The following is a 20587-nucleotide window of genomic DNA, read 5'->3' as shown; positions in this document are numbered from 1 at the left end:
CTGTTAGAGAGACACCCTGAACTTGAGGAGTGCACTAGGGTAGAAGGCCTTCTGCCCCACTTCCCACTTCAGATTCTGTGCTGGAGGCTGTGATATAACCCAGTGGGAGTGACCTCCATGAAATACAGGGAGGGCTGGAGCCTCTTTAGAGTCTTGCGGTGTAAAGAGAATTCAGCTGTTCCCTCAAAACCCGGGGTGTGGAGATGAAATGATGGGGGTTAGCTGAGTTTCTGCTCAAGAGGAAATCAGATTAAGGAACTACCTTCCTTGGCACATCTGTACTAGTGTGAGAAAATGTGTAAACGAGTATCAGACTGGTAGGGCTTTGTTAAGTAAAAAAAGTGGAAGAAATAGGGTTGTGTTAGTAAAAACATGTTCAGGGTACACGAACTGATCGATTTGGTTGATGCTGGAGGTTGTGTTGAGTATAGAAAGGAGAAAAGTTGGAAAGACTAGATGGGGACAGGTTTTTTGAAGAATTTGAATGCTAGGCTAAAAAATGTGAATCTAATCCCATAGGCAATGGGGAAGTATTAAAAGTTTTTTAGTAGAGACATTAAATAGTATCCCTAAATGCCTGACTGCACTGGAAAACAGGTGAAACAGGAAAATTTAGTACAAAAATCACTGAACAGTTTTTTTTGTTTGTTTTTTGTTTTTGTTGTTAGAGATTGCATTGGGATTGGCAGAAGTAATGGATTTATCTGTGGGAAACTACACAGAGGCAGGGATTAACCACAGCGCGTGAGAGGAAGTGGTTAAAGACGAACATAAAGATCCATCTAACCTGGAAGAAAGGTTAAGGCTGCCAATTTCTCAAAGCTGGAAAGAGCTGATATTCAAATTCTCTCTGACTTCTGGTCTCTTGCTATATGCCCTTCTAACCTACTGTCAAAAGAAATTAAAAATTTTTCTTCAGAAGTTCTGGTATGTGAAATAAACAAAGGCACTAAAATACATTCATGCTTCTCTAAAGGCAATAAACATCCCTTTTTTAAAATTATGAAAATAAGATGTGCTTTTCCTCTGATTTAAATTTAAGTACTCTCCCTTAAGGGCATAAATGATTCCAGGATGAATGATTAGCAATTTTAATACCTGCAAACCCGTTGCTCTCTGTTCATGTCTTCTACACTGGTATTAATGAATATTTAAATTGTGGTGATGATTCTTTTTATAATCAGAACACGTGTCTGTCTGGCTAAAACAAATGTATTCACCAGCTTCCCCATTATCATGAACTTACAGTGATTTTCAGGCATTTCAAATACAGTCTAGATGGGGAACTGTGGCTGCGATGTTACTTCCTGTCACCAGTGCCTGACCCTGCTAAACTCCAGCTCGGATCAAAAAGAGAAGATTAGGAAACATTCTTTAAGATCATGTGCCATTTATGGAAAGAATTACAGAATTAAGTACACTACTTAAGACAAATTGGGACTACTTCTGAAGAGATTCTTTTTCATCACTTCTGTATTTCCAGACACTACCCTATGCATCACTACTTCCCACCAACACTCATCTTCTTTCCTTTGGACCTCTCTCTTAAGCCCTTAAGCTACTCTACTCCTTTTGTCTGATGCTTCCAAATGAGGCCAGCTTTGCTGCAACGTATGTTGATCAAGTTCTTTTAGTGCTGTTGCCCTTCACAAATATCATGCTTCATCCTTCCTAATGTATGTAATCTTCAGGCACCTGAATTTCTTGCTGATTTTGCCCCTCAGCCATGCTCTGACCCTTTGAAATCTTTACAAACCTTGGTAGCAGTCTGCCCGCTCTTCTGCTTGTTCCCTCAACTCCTCTCACATGTGAAGAAAGACCCTTCCTGTCTGACTGATGACCAAAGTGCTGGTTCCTTTTTGGTTTCTCTTCATTCTACTTTGGAAATTGTCAGGAAGAATATTTTTCATGAAATATTTTTTGAGCTTAACTAAATGGAATAAAAGTGTTCACTAAATAGAACTGACAGAATACCTTCTGAAATAAATGTGACTACTTCAAATCAGGAGGCACTGTAGGAGAAAAAAAGCGAATACCTTACTGATTCCACAAAGCTCAAATCTAGTTCTTTTTTGCCCTTAATATGTTATGTGATACATCATCCTTATATATGAACCCTGAGGTATAATCCTACCCACACAAAATGTTCCTCAATCTTCCTCCTACAGTTCCAGCCACATACCACAGGAATGGCCTAAATATAAATGTTGACAGATAATAGATATTTGAAATTTACTTTCTCCATCATAGTTTAGGCAAAAAGCCATTAAAAAAAAACAACAAGCATCACTATAGAGAATAACAACTTAAAGTTTCTGGACAAGAATACATTTTTTTTCATAACATAGTCTTTAGATTTCTAGTCAAATAGAAATCTGTGGACTAACGAAACTTCCTGTAATTCTTCTGGGCAATAATGTTTTGAAGCACACTCAAACTTATATTACAGTGGTACCAATTAGATATTCTAATTTAAGTTTATATCCAATATATCCAAACAAGCAATCCAAAACTTACTTTGAATATAAAAGAACTGTGAACATATGTTATGCATTCTCCTCTTTTTTTGGAAAAGAAAACATTCATTCACCCAACAAACATTTACTTAGCTTCTGCTAAGTGGTAGGCAATTTTCTAAAAACTCGGTATAAAAACAGCAGCAAATAAGTCAGGGTACTTATCTTACACAATGTAGATTTGGTTGGGAGTTAGTCAATAGCAAATCACCCAAATGGAGATAACATTCTAGTTGGTGAGACAGTCAATAAACAATAGTCAATAAATATAATACTGGTAATAGGAGCTTAAAGAATGAAGCAGGTTAAGAGATCTGGCAGTAAGGAAAGAAAAGCACTATTCTACCCAGGGTGGTAAGATAAGCCTCACCATAGACATGGTATCTGATCAGAAAACTGGCAGAAGTGAGGTGGGGGTACATGTGGGGTAAGAGTTTCTTTAATAGCGTCGGCAACCGCTACGGTCCTGTATCAGGAACCAGCTGAGAACATTTAAGCAGCAGCTTCAGAATTTTAATCTCAAAGATACCAATCATTCCCAGCGATTATTTTCATAAAATATCAGCATATAAAATAGACCATAAATTACGTGAATGCCTTCAGTGCTTATGTTAACTACAAAATAAAAGTCTTTTACTCAAGAAGTACTGAGTAAGCTATTCAGGCTTATCAATCCCCCCTTAAATGAAGCACATATAAAACTATAATTTAAAAAAACAAAAAATTACCTGAGATGATGTTCAAACTAACTTATTTGGTATGTACAAGTTGAGATCAACAACTTATTGAAAAGTGAGCAAATTTTAATACCACAAATAGCAAGATCTGATAGACTGTTCAGAGCTATGTAGGTCAAGCACTACTTGTCTAGGACTGGGACGGGGTGGGTGGGGGGGACTCGAGGAAGGGTGGGGGGGAGTCGAGGGAGGGAGGGAATACAGGGATATGTGCATAAAAACAGATGATTGAACTTGGTGTACCCCCCCAAAAATAATAAATAAATAAATAAAATTAAAAATAAAAAAGAAAATTAAAATTAGCAATTGCACTAAATATACAAAAGGAACCACACTATTTACTTAAAATATCATTTTTGAGAGCTTTGGCCATTTTTAAAATAAGTTAGGCTGCACTAGACTAAAATAGAGAAGTTCTATTAGGTTCTTCTCACTCACTATGAAATAATCTCCAGGTGTTCTTTCTTTGCACTCGAGCTTATTTCTTAGATAAATCATTCAAGTCAGTTGCTCAGACATGTTTGAAAGCTCTTATGCAACACAGTTGACCCTTGAACAATGCGGAGGTTGGGGTGCTCAACCCTCCTCAAGTTGAAAATCCTCCTACAACTTTGGCTCTCTGTATAAGCGGCGCCTCTGCATCTTCGGATTCAACCAACCGCTGAGAGAGCAGTACTGCTGTGTTTACTACTGAAAAACATCCAAGTATAAGTGGCCGTGCACAGTTCAAATCCGTGTTGTTCAAGGATCGACTGTATTTTCATTTTTCTTCCTTTGGACGTAGAGGAGACAGAATAGAGTGAGCAGCAAAACACAGACAAAGAGAAACAGACCACCACCACCTACATCTATAATAGCTGTCAAATAAAAATGTAAATTAAAGCCTAACAATTAAGCAGAGAGCCCTAACGGGGGATATAACTTTCATACTCTCAAGGAATCAGTGAGGATTTGTGCACTGCTATTTTCCCAGCTGTCTTTGAGCATTTTCTTCCAAATAAAGTCGAATGATGTGATTAAAACTAGAAGGAGGTTTTATTATAGTTTAAGGAATTATAATTTTTTAAGTGTTTACTTTAATGACGGTTACTAGTTAAGTGAGCACTTACTATGGAACAGGCACTGTGCTACATGCTTTATCAGTGTATCTCACTTCACACTCAGGACAATCCAATTTCATGGTTGAGAAAAGTGAGGCTATGAGAAGTTAAGATTTGGCCAACTTTGCATAAAAAATGACAGGGCCAGCACCTGAACCCAGTTGTTAACTTCAAAGCCTGTGTTCTGTACTGTACCTTGCTTCCTGTTTATGGAAATGCCCTCAAAGAGAATAATGTGGCTTGAAAACCATTCAACTGTTTCCACTCCACCCAGGAATATAAACACTTCAGTTTCTCTTTCCTTAAGAGAAGCCTAATTTTAGACGTCAAGAATTAAAAGGAAAAGATTTCAGAGCTGGAAGAAACCTAAAGATCATTTAGTGAGTTCAGTATGTTGCTTAAAGATGAGGAAACCAAGGAGGCACGTGACTGTGGACCCAATGCGACCTGAAGGCAGAGCTAGCTGGAGCGCAGGTCTTCCAGACCAAGCCCCCCCCCCTCCCCCTACTGCCCAGCTGCAGCCCTCCTGAGTGCCTGAGAAGGAGCAGAGCTGGGGGTCAGAAGGAGGAGATGAAATGGAAAATCATGTCTTATTTCTTAGTGTTTTGGGCTGTTTTATATTTTAAATATTATATAATATTTTTTCTTCTTTTACCAGTATCTCCACTCAAAGATATACCTGCCTTAGAGTTTTATTAATAGCTAAACATATTATTACTGAGAGCTAGCCAGCCACTCTTGTGACACATTATACATATTAAAATATTGCTCCTCCAAACAATTCAATGAGGTGGGTTCTACCAACATTTTCATTTTGCAGATTAGGAAACTGAGGCAGTTATGAAAGTTTTATAACTTTCCCAAGATCTCACAGCTATTAAGTGATGGAGCCAGAATTTGAAGGCAGGCAGTCTGGCTCCAGAGTTTACACACCTAAGCCACACTATCCCTTTAAAGATTGGAAGGACAGGAGTCCTCCCAGGCTCACCTTAAAACAGCCTCTCAAATATCTCCCTAACAATCAGATTTCTGGTAAAACAAATTTTACTGTTTTTAGTGAAAAGAAAACCTACTTCCTTTTTTTTCCAGTTTGATAAACTGCATTCCTTCATTACAAAGGTAGCAAAGCGACATCACAGAAGATCTGGAAAGTGAAAACAATTTCACTCATAGTTGTATTCTATTTAGTATGTTTAGTGTATTTCCTTTTGGAATTTTCATATGCATTTTTTAATACCGTCAGAGTATAAACAATTCTATAGTGTATATTTTTCAAATTAATCTTATCCAGCAGAAGCCTGATGTTTCTGGTCAGTCTTCATACTTCCTTTTCTTGCCTTGAGAGGATTCAAACAAGTCCCCAAGTCTGCCATACCTCTCCATGTTGCACTTGCTTTTACCACTTCTATTCTCCCTGAATCCTTACATCCTCACTCTGGATGACATGCTAAGGAATGAGCAAAACATGTACCTGGTGAGATGGGAGGGGAAATGATTCACTGAGATATAATTTTCCAGGGGTCTAAGGAGCCATTCACAATTTTGAGCCCACTCTCTCCTTCAGTGATTGATGAAACCGAGGCCAAAAAAGATGCAGTGACTCACCCAAAGTTTGTGACAGAACTGAGACCAAAATACAAGTATCTTGGCTCTTAAACTAGTGCTTACTCTACAAACTATTACTGTACCGTGCTCCAGCTATGCCGTGATTCAGCTACACGTATCAGAGGAATAAAGTAAAAATAAATATCTTTAATGTCCAAATTCTTCTTGACCTTCCACAATTTTCAGGCCTTTAACAAGCCCCAGATTTTTGCTTTATTAACTCAATGTTAACATTTCCAAACTTCTGGCTGTGCACAAATGAATACAAAGTACCACTGTGTCAGGTATGTAGTACAAAAATTTTATAGCAAGGCATCAAGAAGAGGAAATCATTCCATTATAATTATGTACATTAACTGTTCATAAAATTTTATAGTATTCCTAAATAATTTTCACTGTACTTTTTTGAAAAGTGTCCCAAATTAAGATAACCAATGAGTATGGTCTGTGGTTTCTACAGAAATATATAAAGAAAAAAGGACCTCATCTTCTACCCTTAACTATTTGACCTAAAGTACCTTTGTTTAAGACGCCCAGATGTGAACGCCCAGAACGGTGTCTAAAAGCAAGAGAATAATTACTTGATGCATGAAAAGTAGAAGAAAATAACTATGTTAAGATGTTACCCTTCTAGATAAAAATCTTGTACTGAACAGAAACGCACAGTTTGAGCTTAAAGTTACAGATAATTTGTCATAGGTGAAATCAGAGAAGTTTTGCAAAGGAGTGTGACAAGTTAAAACATTCAGTTTAGTAATTATTAAAGCTATGTTTGACACTGTTTCTAACATTACCATTTATTAATCACTAGTTAATTAAAATGAAAACCACAGCTCAATGATTTATATTAGTATATATAAAATGACATGATTATTAAGGCATTTAGAAAAAGAAAGTTGGTTTTATGAAAGTTGGCTTTTTATCATTCTACGATGACTAAATCAATGTTTATAAAGTATCACAGACAGATTTCTCTTCTGAAAACTGTATTTAGAAAAGGGATCAATTACTTATTAAGAAACTAGCGAACACTTTGTCAGAAGTTTTGGCATAGCTACAAGGAGTGGGATTTCTGTGAAACTGGGGTAAGCCAGAATGAGGTAATAAATTGGGAATGCAAACAGACAAATAAACAAACAAACAAATAAATGTTCAGAGGAAGATCAGATGTCAAAACATGGTTATTTTCGATAAGGACATGTAGAAAAGTCATGCTAAAAGGTCGATTTAAAATGAGGAATCAATTTTCCCCAGAAAAAACAGACTTGTCTTTTTTGTAAGGTCTAGACCCTCCAAGCAAATGCCACTGACAAAAATAAGATTTTCCTCCTTTTGGTCTTCAGACTGTCCCCTAAACTACTTGAAGATCATAAACTTTAAATCCTAAACAAAATAATGCAACTTTATTAGAGTGCTGTCCTGTCACTTTAGGAGCAAACGCCACACTTGCACATTAAGAATATGACCGAAAGCTTCCGCAGGCATCACACAGTAGCGCCTGATGGCCTGATGCCTGGCCAGTCCTCTCCACAGGGGAGCACAGGAAACCAATCATGCAGCCAGCTTGGGGCTTATCCTGTTCTTCCTGCTGGAAGCTCACCTGCTGTCTCACCCCTACAACAAGCTGGGCCCAGGGCCTTTTATACCTTTATGATGTGAATTAAGGAGTTTTATATATGACAAGCTCAAAATATTTTAACACATCTATTCATTCAATAAATGTTCAAATTGCCAAGCATGACTCTACACACAGAGAATTATGAGATTTATATGGCAGTGATTTGGCTAAAACTTTATCTTACTGATTTTGACTGGGAACTAATTCTTCTCTAGTTATATACTCATGAAGTTTTTTTTTAACTATAAAAATAATCAGCTTCATGCAGACTTTTGATAGATCCTAGTCATAATGCTTCTACATATTTGTGACAATTTAATTTTCTTCTTTCTCCTTTTCAGCTGTAGATCTGTCAAAATAGTCATTTGCTTTATTAGTCACATTTTATTTTGCCATTTTTTGGCTGAGAAAATAATACTTGAATTAGGAAAATGTGATTTAATAAAAAACGAGGAGAGTGGTTCTGAGATTTAAGTTAATACTGTCACTCAGCCACTAGGTTATGCTAAAGGATAGGCCATTTGTTCTGCTGTCTTCCAGCCACCCAAAAAAGCAGGAAAATAAATTCTAAAGCTGAATGTGAATTATTTAACCACTCAAAACCTAGCTGGAAATTCGTTTAACAGATTTATATGAGTTTATATAATTAGTTTATGTGAGATACCCCCAAAGAATATATGAACCCCAATTTTTACCAACTAGATGTCACACAGTAATGATCAGATTGGCTTTGAAAAAGTGAAATCCTCATTATGCTTGTCTCATCCAAATTAAATATCAATTTTCATCTGCATGTAGTCAGTCCTATTAAAAAAAAAACTACAAAGTATAGTCATGGACTGATTAATTACCAGAAACATGAGGTTTAGAATGGTTATATTTTTCTTTCTCGTTCAAAAAAAAGGTCATTTTAAAATGCAACAATTGAGGTTCAAACATCATTTACTTATATCTTAGGTACTTTAAAATTATACTCTATCATCTATAAATCGCTCTAAGCCTTATAAACCTTTAAGGTTCTTCAACTTAGGAATGCACACCACTGCCATTACTTCTTACTTAGAACTCTAAGGAGCACACGATTGCCATTTTTACCATTATTGATATTAATGTCTATCCTGTTCACACATGGTGGGAGGCACTAGGGGTTCAAACAGGTCTAAGAAGCTTGCAGTGTAACCAGGAACACACAAAAACACAGATAACATTAATAAAAGCACTTACTTAGAGATAATACAGGGGCCATAGACACACAATAAATGAATAAAAGAGAATACATGTTAAAATACTTCACATAAGAGATACTTGTTGTCACATTATTAAAAACAGAGAATAGGTTTTTATGACTCAAATCCCAAAGGATTTCTAGCTCTGAAAAGTGCTGAGGATAAAAATCCACAGCCCTCCAATTCATCGTTTAATCCCATTTGACAGCTATCTGTAAAAGGAGTTTGCCATATTTTACAGATAAATTAATTTTTAACTCTTTTTCAGTTATTCATTGTGCATATGTTAATCATTCATTATAGGATGAACTATTGGTAGAACATAATCCAGTCTGAAAGCAAAATGCTATTAATCCACCATTCCTATTATATTACCGCTTTGGCATAGGACAGAGCATTTGAAAGGTTAGTGGACTGTCTCTTCTTAAGTATAATTAAGTTCAGTAAAATCCATCCATGAAGCACCACAGAGAAAGATGAACACGGTTGTGATAGTTTTGATGTGTGTCAAGTCATGTTTTCCCATATGTATCTAAATACAGGGTGACGTTCAAAACATTTAAAACTGTTACCATACAGGCACTGAGAAACCCAGAGAGGTGCTTGTGGTCCCTGCTCATGGTAATAAATTGCTATTAGAGCAATGTTGAAATTCTGGTTCGTCATTATTATTATGATCCATAATGGTATTACATAGCTTTTTTGAATAACTTCTAGGAAATAAGATATTGTTAATTATGCCCCAAAACACACCAACCAGCAGGACAGCATCACAGATACTTTCAAGTTTAGAATTTTTATCTTTTACACACCATAAACTGCAGTTACCTGAATGTCTGGCAATGCCTGTTAGTATCTGTTAGCAAAGGCAGGTCACAACAGTTCTTGAACTTTACATATTAAATTCAGAGACTATGACATACTCTCTTTAGTCACCTCCTTCACCTATAGTCTTGGGCAGAAGCCCCTTCCAGAACCATTCTGGAGGTCCTAATCTAGTTAAAGTGCTCTGAGATGTGATACACACCAACTTTCCTTCATATCAAAGGAATGACCAAAAAAGAAAAAAAAGAAAAAAATCATCGTCTTGGAAGGCAGGTGGATTGTATCACCTGACCCGAAGCATTGCAGAGCAAGAAACTGCCAAGGGTTAGAGCAGACCTTTCTTTCCGCAGGAGCCGAAGGCTTCAGAACTTGCCATGTGCCCAACGTCATACTCAGTATTGGTTCTGGGGTCAACCTGAAGGCTCTAAGGGTATTCGTCACGGTGCTGCTCACATGCAAATCAGAGGCTGTCTTGGTGTTACAGCGCACAAGTGCCCATTTCTTGTGCCACTCAACAAGAAGCTGGGTTCAAAACAGTAGGGAAATAAACTACGATATTTGGAACATAATGTGTTCCTTTGTATCTCCCTCTGGCTTCTACTAGTCTTTAAGCACTTCAGAGCAGTAGTACTCTCTCTAGTCTCAAAGCAGTCTCTGGCTATACCAAAACTGTCACGGCTGGCTAACAACCCTTGCAGGCCTCCTCCCTAAGGATACGCTGTGCCACGTAGCTGGACTGCTCTTCCTCCCCACTGCCCACCTGCTGAATTCATCCCTCAGGCTGCAACTCAAAAGTCATCTGTCTTGCGAGACTTTCTTTGACTAACTCCAGCAAGAATCAGGTGGATTGCTACCCGTTCCCATTCCACTCTCGTGGTGCTTATCACTCAATATTATCATCATTTGTATACAAGCCTGAATCCCTGGCGGGCTGGTTCCTTCAGGCCTGGGATGGTACTGAGGTTTGTTCTGGCTGGCACAGAGGAAGTGCTCAATCCACATCTGCTGCATAATCAACAGTGAGCAGGTAAACGGATGGGTGAAGAAAGAACTCGGTTAAATCCCAGGAACTCTGTCTGTATCATGAGTCATAGTTAGACTTCGCATTACTACACTAAAGATGCCACATTGTGGGATACCTAAATTATTGTTCCCTGTCCAAGAGCCCACCCGCTGAGGCCTTCCTCCCCTCAGTGAGACTAGTTCTGACATTGCACACACTACTGCCCGCCCAAACCAAGGAAGCAACACGGTCCTTAGAGTCTCATCCCAGCTATAGTGGATGCATCTGGGCTGCCTTCTGCTCAGAGCCTAACTTCGTCCTCCCTAACGGTTATTCTAAAGAATCCTAATCTTGTTCACGTACCACTTAACTCTGCCACAATGTCAGTGACCTGGCTGCAAAGCCAGCAGAGACGCCCCTCTTTAACAGGAATGTGCAGACTGTTAGATGTGCTGCTGAACTTGGGATAAGACACTAGCGACTGCTTCTCTCCTTAGGAAAAGTCGTCACATTCTTTCCTAATGGCTAATACCTGTATGCTAGAACTTGGCTGTAGAAAGACCTGGATTTTAACTTTCTGAAGTATCCCTTAGGTGCAAAAATTATAGGCTTTTTTAAAATTAGCCTTCAATTTTCTAAAATATACTGCTGCGTTTTCCTAAGACTGTACATTGAAATAAAACAGGCACTGTATATAAAAACTCATCGAATTGTATTCAAGACTTCAGACCTGTTTCCTTATCAGCTACAAGGGAAAAAGAATCTCAGAGATGGAAGCTGACTCTGACCTGCAGCAATCCCCAGAGGCCAGTCCCTTTCCTCCGGTATGGATTTAGTTTCTCACTTACATATTGGATGACTACTCACGCCCCTCCCGTCAATCTTGTACAGCCTCCTAGGTTGTATTTGAACCACCATTTAATGTTAATGTATTCTATGTAAGAAGCTAGGCTTCTTTCAACTATTACCGTATTTTGAAAAATAGATCTTAGACGTTATCACCATACATCACTGTTCTTTACCAATATGAATCATGCATATTACCAATACAATCAAGTACAAATAACGTGTTAGCATGGAAACAGTTACATTAACTAAACACCCATGCATTGAGCTATAAAGATGTCTACAGATTTAAAAAAGTAAGTTAACTTATGACTGTAATTTGGGAGAAAAATTCCATATAAATGCCTGATATATTGGCTCTCAGTAAAATGACAAAAGTGATACAATGAAATCCAATAATTCAGGAGAAAAACATCTTCAAGTACACACTCACCCACTATGTTTCATATGTGGTGGTTTATCCATTCGCACTGCCAGTTTGATTTTTAAGTCAGAGTCCTGGCTATTTTTTGGAACTGTCATTCGGTGCAACTCAGCTGATTTGGAACTATTAGAAGTTGGGTACAATATCACCTGTGAGGGACAAAAAAGAACACATTTAGGTGCATAATACAAAACGTCTAAGGAGTAGAACTGAAATCTTTTCTATACATTTTCCTGTTTGAAAAGGTGGTGTCATGCCCAAATGTGTCTAATAAACCATTTCACTCCCACCACAGCAGATGGGTTTTCAATACAGGCTCCTTTATTTTTTTTTGACAAATATGTGTTTTCATATTATCACATAACGAGTTTCCTTCCTGCGTCACCTGATAATGAATGAACAGCACAGTGGCTACAGCTGAATTGATAGCTGAAAAGTACTTAACAGACACCTATACTTTCAAGACCACCCTAAACTCCCCAGGGCAAAGACGTTCAGAAAGAAATACTTTTTGAAATTACAGGTGGCATGCTCAAAAAGCAAAACCAATTATTTGAAGCAGCAAAAATATACCTCATGTTTTAATATTTTCATTGCAAAGCAGTATTAAAGGAAATCAACTCAGAGATGGAAAAGACTGATTGTCGTATATTTCTGCTCTAGATTGATAGCAGGGGAGGATTTTTTCCTGACTACATGTTTTCAAAACTCTAAAGACGATATTATGATGATTGAAACAAAGTAATTATTTTTAATAAAACTGCCAAATTATCAAGGTATTATTTCACAACCCCACAGCTCCACAGACAGAGACGACACAGGACAGAAAAGCTTACTCTTCAGATGTTAGGTTCCGTGTAGATGAAACAAAAGTATTTTCCCCTTTATAGTCAGTCATGACACTACTTAGACACAGCCTATATTCAAGCCTTGATGAGTATTTTTAAATGGAATCACTATATTCTGAAGGATAAAATAAAGATACGAAACGCAGTACATTGTATTTGAAGCCATTCTTATTTTTTTATTTTTATTTTTGTTGGAGTATAGTTGCTTTACAATGTTGTGTTAGTTTCTACTTCACAGCAAAGTGAATCAGCCACACGTATACCTATATCCCCTCTTCCTCAGATGTCCTTCCCGTTTCAGTTACCACAGAGCATGGGGTAGAGTTCCCTGTGCTATACCGTCTCTTCTCATTGGTTACTGATTATATACATAGTAGTGCATGTGTGTCAGTCCCAATCTCCCAGTCCTTCCCCCGCTCCCTCTGCCTTTGGTATCCATACATTTGTCCTCTAGGTCTCAAGCCACTCTTATTTTAAACCAACACAAAAAGTAAATAAACTTGAAGTTTCTAAGTAAATGGAAGAACTATAAACATGCTCAGGTATGATAAAATGTTTTCAAAGCACAATATGGCGAAACTAAATTTGGCATGCTCCGCTGAAAATAAAAAAAATCTTCATTTCCATGTAGAAGTAAAAACATTCATGGAGAAATCTTCAAGCAAGGCTCTTTCTCTCTCTAGGAAAGACAACATCGTCATGAAAGCTTTTCAAACTAGTCTCAACTTCCACAATGTCAAATGTATCTACTGTTTCGAGATTTTTTCTCAAGTCTATCCTAAAAGCTTGTAGCCAGGTTCAGCCCAGCATTTCTACACACTTAAGTGTATAAAGGCTCCAGCCAAGAGCAGATTAAACGGCCTTTGTGACGTTTTAAAAAATTACAATCAGATTCTAGATTCTAGAATGAGTTCTTTTTGACTGCTGAAATATCGAATGGAATGTTTTACAGATTCTTAAACAACAGTAAAGGAAAATCAGTTGATAATATCTGGCTTGAAGCAGCAGACAAAGGAATGTCATTTTCAACTCAGAAGGTGATTCCAAAAAAAAGAACCAGAGACTAAGAGCTATACATCCTCTGTAGCTATAACTGCTATTTCCCTAGCAAGTCTGGAAAGCTTTTTCTATTTCTCCCTACCTCATCCTTTTAAAACAAACTTTTGGCATGAACCACCTACAGACTTTATTCCTTTTTAATTCTTCTATGTTTGTATCAAAATTGGTATTGTTCCAAACTCTGTCTTATACAGGAAGAGAATACTTAAATAAAAACTTATGACAATTTCTTATTCTCTAAATGCCAATAACGGGTTACTAAAAAACGGTCCCCAAATAACTAATTGCAGTTGATCTCCAAATTAAGGATCATCTCAGTACTGAACGCCATCATTTCTGCCACATTTTAATTTTCTGATAGGTACCTCTAACTGAAGTTGTGGAGGGATTTACTGCTTATCTCTGTTCAATTAAACATTTGAGTGCTTACTATGTGGGGTCAGATGAAAGAATACGGATGAGTTCTTAAGAAGCAGGGAGCTGATGGTTTTTTCTTATCAGAGCTAAAAACTCAGATAATATCTGGAAATATCACTTCTTTCTCTTGCCCTTCTATCCCTAGGGTGTGCAGCAGTTTCCCGATATTGTTAGTCTCTGGCTTGATTTATCATTTGTTTGACTTCTCTGTTCTATCACACATGTAGCTATTTCCCTGTGTTAAATTTCCTCTATTTGAATGACCTGGAATTTTCCGTTTTTCTGGACAGACTCTAAGAAATGTGTAAACACTGGCATATGTAACAAGTGAAGACCCACAGGTATGAAATCTATTGCTTCTAAAAATGGTACCAGTGAAGAAACTTTGTAAAATGGTCTCCCAAATTGTACAAGCAGAAAGTGATCATCCTCCTTTACATGATTTAGCCATGGATGATAACAGAGAAGGAAGAAGCACCCAAATGTGTAGAGCCCAAAGGGCTATGGAGAATAAAGGACAAAACAATTCTAAAGATGCATAATCAGGGTCTGATCAAGAGATCCTGAGCACTGCGCCGGGCAGGCTCAGATCCTCACAGTGCCTGCCATGACGGCCTCTCACTGTTCTCATTGCACAGGTAATGCTCTGTATTTCCCACTTCACCTTTTTTAGAATGAGAAGCTTAATTGTAGCTTTCCTGCCCCCTGCTCTACTGCTATGTATTGGACTTGTGCTTGAGCAGGGTGGGGAGGGGAGGTGGAACGGTAGGCAGTTAACATGAACCCTTGTTCATTGGTAACCAGGCTGCAAAGAGCCACAGCTGGACCTGACTGACATATTGGACACTGCACTGGAAGTAAAGGACAGGATGAAACTTTGGGTTGGTTCCCTTGTGTTGAAGTAAATACGTTCTATGGTCAGGAGGAAGGGTAACAGAATTGTTGTTACCTTGGCTATAGGGGTGACCTATGGTAGATCATCTAACTGTCCACCAGGATGCACGCTTTTCCTAGTGCAGAACTGGTGCCAGGAAGCAGCTAGCCAGCCACAGTTTCTAGCTCTCCTTGCATCTAAGTAGGGACATATGAAAGTTCTAGCTAATGGAATATGAAGAAAATTGGTAAGTCATTTTGGGGAATGATGATTAAGATATAGGTATGTCTTCTTCACCCATCTGCTAGCCAAATGCAGAGGACCCCAATGCTTTAGAAAATGAGAGCACCATAAGAGGGAAGAAACCAGAGCCCTGAATCACCACATGGAGGAAATACACCCATCTGTCAGGAACGCTAATAATAAACTGTTATACAGGTACTATTGTTTTAAAATACTGAAATGCTATCATTTGTTACAGCATTTAGTAGTATACTATCTAGTGCACTCATAGAGTTTTGCTGTGTAAGACTTACACAGGTAATAAGTGCTTGAAAACAATTTTATTTCACGATAAGCAGTTCTACTTCAATAGGACTTAGTTTATGTTCAGAGAAGGATGTCTGATGTTAATGGTTCAATAATTAAAATACTTAAGAGACATACTTTACTAAGGATTTTTCTTGTATTTTAGGTTCACATATAAGTGAAATCACAGCTCTGTACAAAATAGTTAGCTTCTTATTTAGCAAAGTAGCTTGTTCTTGGCTATTCATTTCTCTTAACTTTTCTACACATATTTCTGCTTCTTCTAGTCTTCGAGTTTATTTTTGTCACCAACATTTTAAATGCCTTGTCATTTAGCATAACACATTTTATGATTTCTTATCTTAAATATAAAGCCAATGTATCTTCTTCATAATAAAATGTCAACATTACTTTCCATCTTTGCTAAAGTGTAATGGAAAACACAATTTTTTTTCCAGGCTTTGTTTAAAACTCTGTCGAATTTAATATAGAGCAAGAAAATACTTAAAACGAAGTGTAAAAATACATATATACATAATATTTCGAGTAATATGGGGTTCAGAAGGATCTTTCTCTTAAAATATACTTGACAAGGGCTTCCCTGGTGGCGCAGTGGTTAAGAATCTGCCTGCCAATGCAGGGAACATGGGTTTGATCCCTGGTCCGGGAAGATCCCACGTGCCACAGAGCAGTTAAGCCCGAGCGCCACAACTACTGAGCCTGCGCTCTAGAGCCCGTGAGCCACAACTATTGAGCCCACGTGCCACAACTACTGAAGCCCATGTGCCTAGAACCCGTGCTCCACAGCAAGAGAAGCCACAGCAATGAGAAGCCCACGCACTGCAACGAAGAGTAGCCCCCGGTCCTCCCAACTAGAGAAAGCCCGCGCACAGCAATGAAGACTCAACACAACCAATAAACAAATAACATTAAAAATATATATATATATACTTGACAAGCTGACACCTCTACATTATTTTCCTTCTATTAAGATATATTAATTAAAGCCAAGCCATGTGCATCTGTACATATACTACATTAGCTGAACTTTTTGACCCATGAATTCACGAGTGTCTAAATTTCTAAAGTGTTTCAAAAGTGAAAACATAAAAACTGGGCGGGGACAGATACAGAAGAGTTGAGAGGGAGCTAGGTAGGCTCTAGGGCGAGGTAAAGAATTCACGGCATTTTCCCATAAATCTCTCTCAGCCCAGAGGAAGAAAATAAAAGAGCACATGACTGCAGCAATTGCAGTGTGGTCTTTGAGTAAAATAATAGAGCTACATATTTTGTATGAATCTAGCTCAAAGATAGGTGCAGTCAATAATTCTTGAAGGAGTCAAGACAGACCTTGTAGAGGAATCAACTGCTTCATTCTGGAGTCTAAAAGAATACATAAGATTTACAAGATACGGTAAGATACAAGATACAATACACAGGGAGCACACAGGGAAGGGACTGATAAAGACATGAGGCTGTTGGAAGCGGCCCACCCTTAGAGTGGTACCCTAAAACAGGCACAGAATCCCAACGCTGACGTTCTCCCCACTGCTCTGGCATCTCAAGCCCTTCCCCAAGCTTCTTTGGTCAGTTCTTCGTTTCCTGGGACCTACGCTCAGTCAGTTTCCACTGCTTGCCACCAAAAGAACTTCAACCAATACAAATGTTCATTACATTTTCTGCCATGTCAATTCTCTACCTTATCACGAGGTAAGCAGAGAACCCTGTGGAACACTAACTTTTAAGGGTTAAGAAAGAGAACTCTATAATTAGGACCAGAGGCCAAGGAGGCAGAAGAAAAACCAGAAGGGCGGGATGCACTACATTCCAGGCAGAGTGTTTCAGGAATAGGAAGTGGTATCAGTGCCAAATGACACTCAAGAGGTCCAGCACGGTAAGGAAGGAAAGGCTATTGCTTGGTTTAACAGAGAAGTCACTAGAGATCTCAGCAAGAGAAAGTTTAGGCGACGCCAGACTATGATGGCTTGAGGGATAAAGTCTATTAGGGGAATGGGGGAAGGCACCACTTAACTCTTAAGTCAACAGGATGGGGTGAGATAAGCAAGATTGCTGTGGCTGGAAGAGACATTGTGTGCAAAGGCAGGGGGGATGAGGATATGGCCAAGAGACTGAAGAGGGTAAGGAAATGGGAAGTTTGTGCTAACAGGTGTGATCAGAAAGGAAGCCTGGGGATAGACTGTAAAAGCACAGGTCTTGCTAAGGATTTTGTATGTTACCCCACAACACATAACCAAAAGCTGCTTCTAAATCAGAAAACGACATAATCAAAATGTCATACTCTTGTATAAATGATAATCCTTGTCTATCCAGCTGTATACGTTATGGAGGGGAGTCACGTCATGTGTGGTCAAATGCCTAACATCCAATTAAGAAACGAAATGGCCTTAGAAATACATCTTTAAAGCAGAGGAAGAAGGGACTGAAAATGCTTTTAGCTGGCATGTTTCAATTTGTGATTTTTTTTTTCTGATGATCACATGTCCTTCAGACATAGGATATTTTAAGGAAATGCCCAAGGGAACATCACTCCAGATAAGCAGAGCTATCTCTATGAGAAATCTTGACTTTTGGGGTTCAGTTGACGTTTTTTTCTTTCTCTTTCAACTGACAATACATTTTGTTTACAGTTTAGCAAAGATTCATGACTAGTCCTTGTGAACCTTTCAAGTACCTTCTTGAAAGCTTAGAACCTTGAGAATGTATGTACTGTGAAAGGATCAACTGAATTTACTTCATTTCAATACATTTTTATTTAGCACATGTTAATAACTAGCATGTATTTTCTCCACTATCAGAGCCCTATATTTTCATTGTGTGGAGAAGACGAATTGGATGACTTTTCTGAGACAAATTTACATCCCTCTTAGTAACATTTCCCAGTGTTTTAATACACCTGAGGTTGCTTAGTCTAAATGATTTCTCCTTTGATTTAATGTCATCTCTTCCTCTTCTACTTAGTTGAAACAAAGAACACCTGCTCACTTTCACTAACACAAGGTTCTTTCCTACACTGAAAGATTAGCATTAAGTCTTCTGTCAACCTTACTGTCTGTGGGCTAAATCCAGTTCCCTTTATTTTCAAAGCTGGAAAGAATCCTGGAATTTACAAAACAGAATTGACCAAACTCCCAACCCCTTAAAAAAAGGTGCCATTGGCCTGACAGGAAATTACACATTTCTTCCTTCCATATAGTACTTTAAAAGAAAAAAAATAAGAAAAGCCTTTTCAAAAAAAAAAAAAAAGAGTAAAAGAAGAAAAAAAAGGATAGTATTATATGAACTATATATTTTTATTTGGCATTAGCTTGTTAAAAAAACAGCGGTTATAAGCTTTGTAATTTGCATGATGGGGGATGGAGAGAGAGCACAAAAAACAAACAGCAAGGTGTGTACATTATTCCTAAATCTTTTCTGGCATCACTACTTAAGAATGAACTGTTATATGAAGGGGCTCACGGAATGCATTTAGCAGGGTGTGCTCCTTGGGGGCAAGAGCTCATAGTGATACCTAGAGTAATTCACCTGCGGCTCCTAGGGAAATTGAAGCCAGCATCTTTAATTAAGCCATTCTTTCTTTTGATTTTGAAATTGAAGTACAGTTGATTTACAATATTGTGTTAGCCTCAGATACACGGCATAGTGATTCAGTATTTTTGTAGATTATATTCTGTTAAAGGTTATTATAAGATAATGGTTACAGTTCCCTGTGCTATACAGGATATCCTTGTTGCTTATCTATTTTGTATATAATAGCTTGTATCTCAATCCCATCCCCCTAATCTGTCCCTCCCTCCTCCCCTCTCCCTTTTGGTAAACACTAGTTTGTCTTCTACATCTGTAAGCCTGTTTCTGTCTTGTATATACATTAATTTGTATTACTTTCAGATTCCACATACAAGTAACATCATATGGTGTTTGTCTTTTTCCGTCTGACTTACGTCACTAAGCATAATATTGTCCGGGTCCAACCACATTGCTTCACATCCTAAACTAGACACTTACCAAGTATTTATTGGATGGGTGGGTGGATGCTTAAAGACATTAGGAATAAAAATCAAACCGAAAATTGATATCTCATTGTGGTGAAAAGAGAAAAAGGCTTACTGACTGAAGTATGGCCAAAATGTGATAACAGAAAATTAGAGTAGCAAATGCTGACTTGGTACGCCTTTTACTTGCCAGTCTCTAAAAATTTTTGAAACTCATCTTTCCATTTCTGGACTGTAACAGGTGGAATCATAGTCTCCCAAAAATGCCTAGTCATAAACCCCAGAACCTGTGACTATGTTACTTACCTGGCAAAGGGGAACTGAGGTAGCAGATGGAATTAAGGTCACTAATTAGCAGGCCTTCAGAAAGAGAGATTATCCAGGTGGGCCCAATGCAATCACAAGGATTCTTGGAGGTGGAAGAGGAAGGCAGAGGAGTGATAAAGCAATGTGATGTGAGCAACACTTGACCAGCCATTGCTGGTTTTGGAAATGGAAGAGGGCCATGCATGAGCCAAACAAAGGCAGCCTCTGGAAGCTGGAAAAGGCAAAAAGGCTGCATTCTCCCTTAGGCCCTCTGGAAAGCAACAAACCCTGCCAACACCTTAATTCGAGCCCACCAAGATTCACTTTGGACTTCTGACCAACACAACTGTAAGATCATATATGTGCTGTTTTAAGCCACTAAGTTTTTGGTAATTTGTTACAGTTGCAATAGGAAACCAATACACAGGCAATAAAAGCTGAGATTTGATTATAAAAACACTAGATTTACCTTTTAAATTTCTTTTGCTAATTATGTGATTCAAAGATTTGAATCTTTACTTGTTCTCTGATTACTTTAACAAGATGTTTTTGTGTGTGTGATTATTTTCTCTGGCTTTCCTGAAGTATTCTGCTTGTGTGAAATCTTTTGAAAAAGCTTTCTTTCTCACTTTGTGTTAGTTAACA

The 20587-nt window shown here is 38.1% G+C and overlaps 1 protein-coding gene across 2 annotated transcripts in view; it reads right to left on the bottom strand.

Annotated features, from left to right (window-relative positions):
* CADPS2 (calcium dependent secretion activator 2) overlaps window positions 1-20587 on the bottom strand; it is a 524489-nt gene that overhangs the window by 212256 nt on the left and 291646 nt on the right. For both annotated transcript variants that reach the window (XM_057732060.1, XM_057732061.1), the window contains exon 8: window positions 11910-12049. In XM_057732060.1, the coding sequence (XP_057588043.1) occupies window positions 11910-12049 (140 nt within the window). The remainder of the gene's footprint in view (window positions 1-11909; window positions 12050-20587) is intronic.

Source organism: Hippopotamus amphibius, chromosome 4 (assembly GCF_030028045.1).
Source record: "Hippopotamus amphibius kiboko isolate mHipAmp2 chromosome 4, mHipAmp2.hap2, whole genome shotgun sequence".
In the NCBI taxonomy this organism is placed as follows: Eukaryota; Metazoa; Chordata; class Mammalia; order Artiodactyla; family Hippopotamidae; genus Hippopotamus; species Hippopotamus amphibius.
The sequence above is the reverse complement of the archived record's forward strand: the minus strand, read 5'-3'. Positions and strand labels throughout refer to the sequence as shown.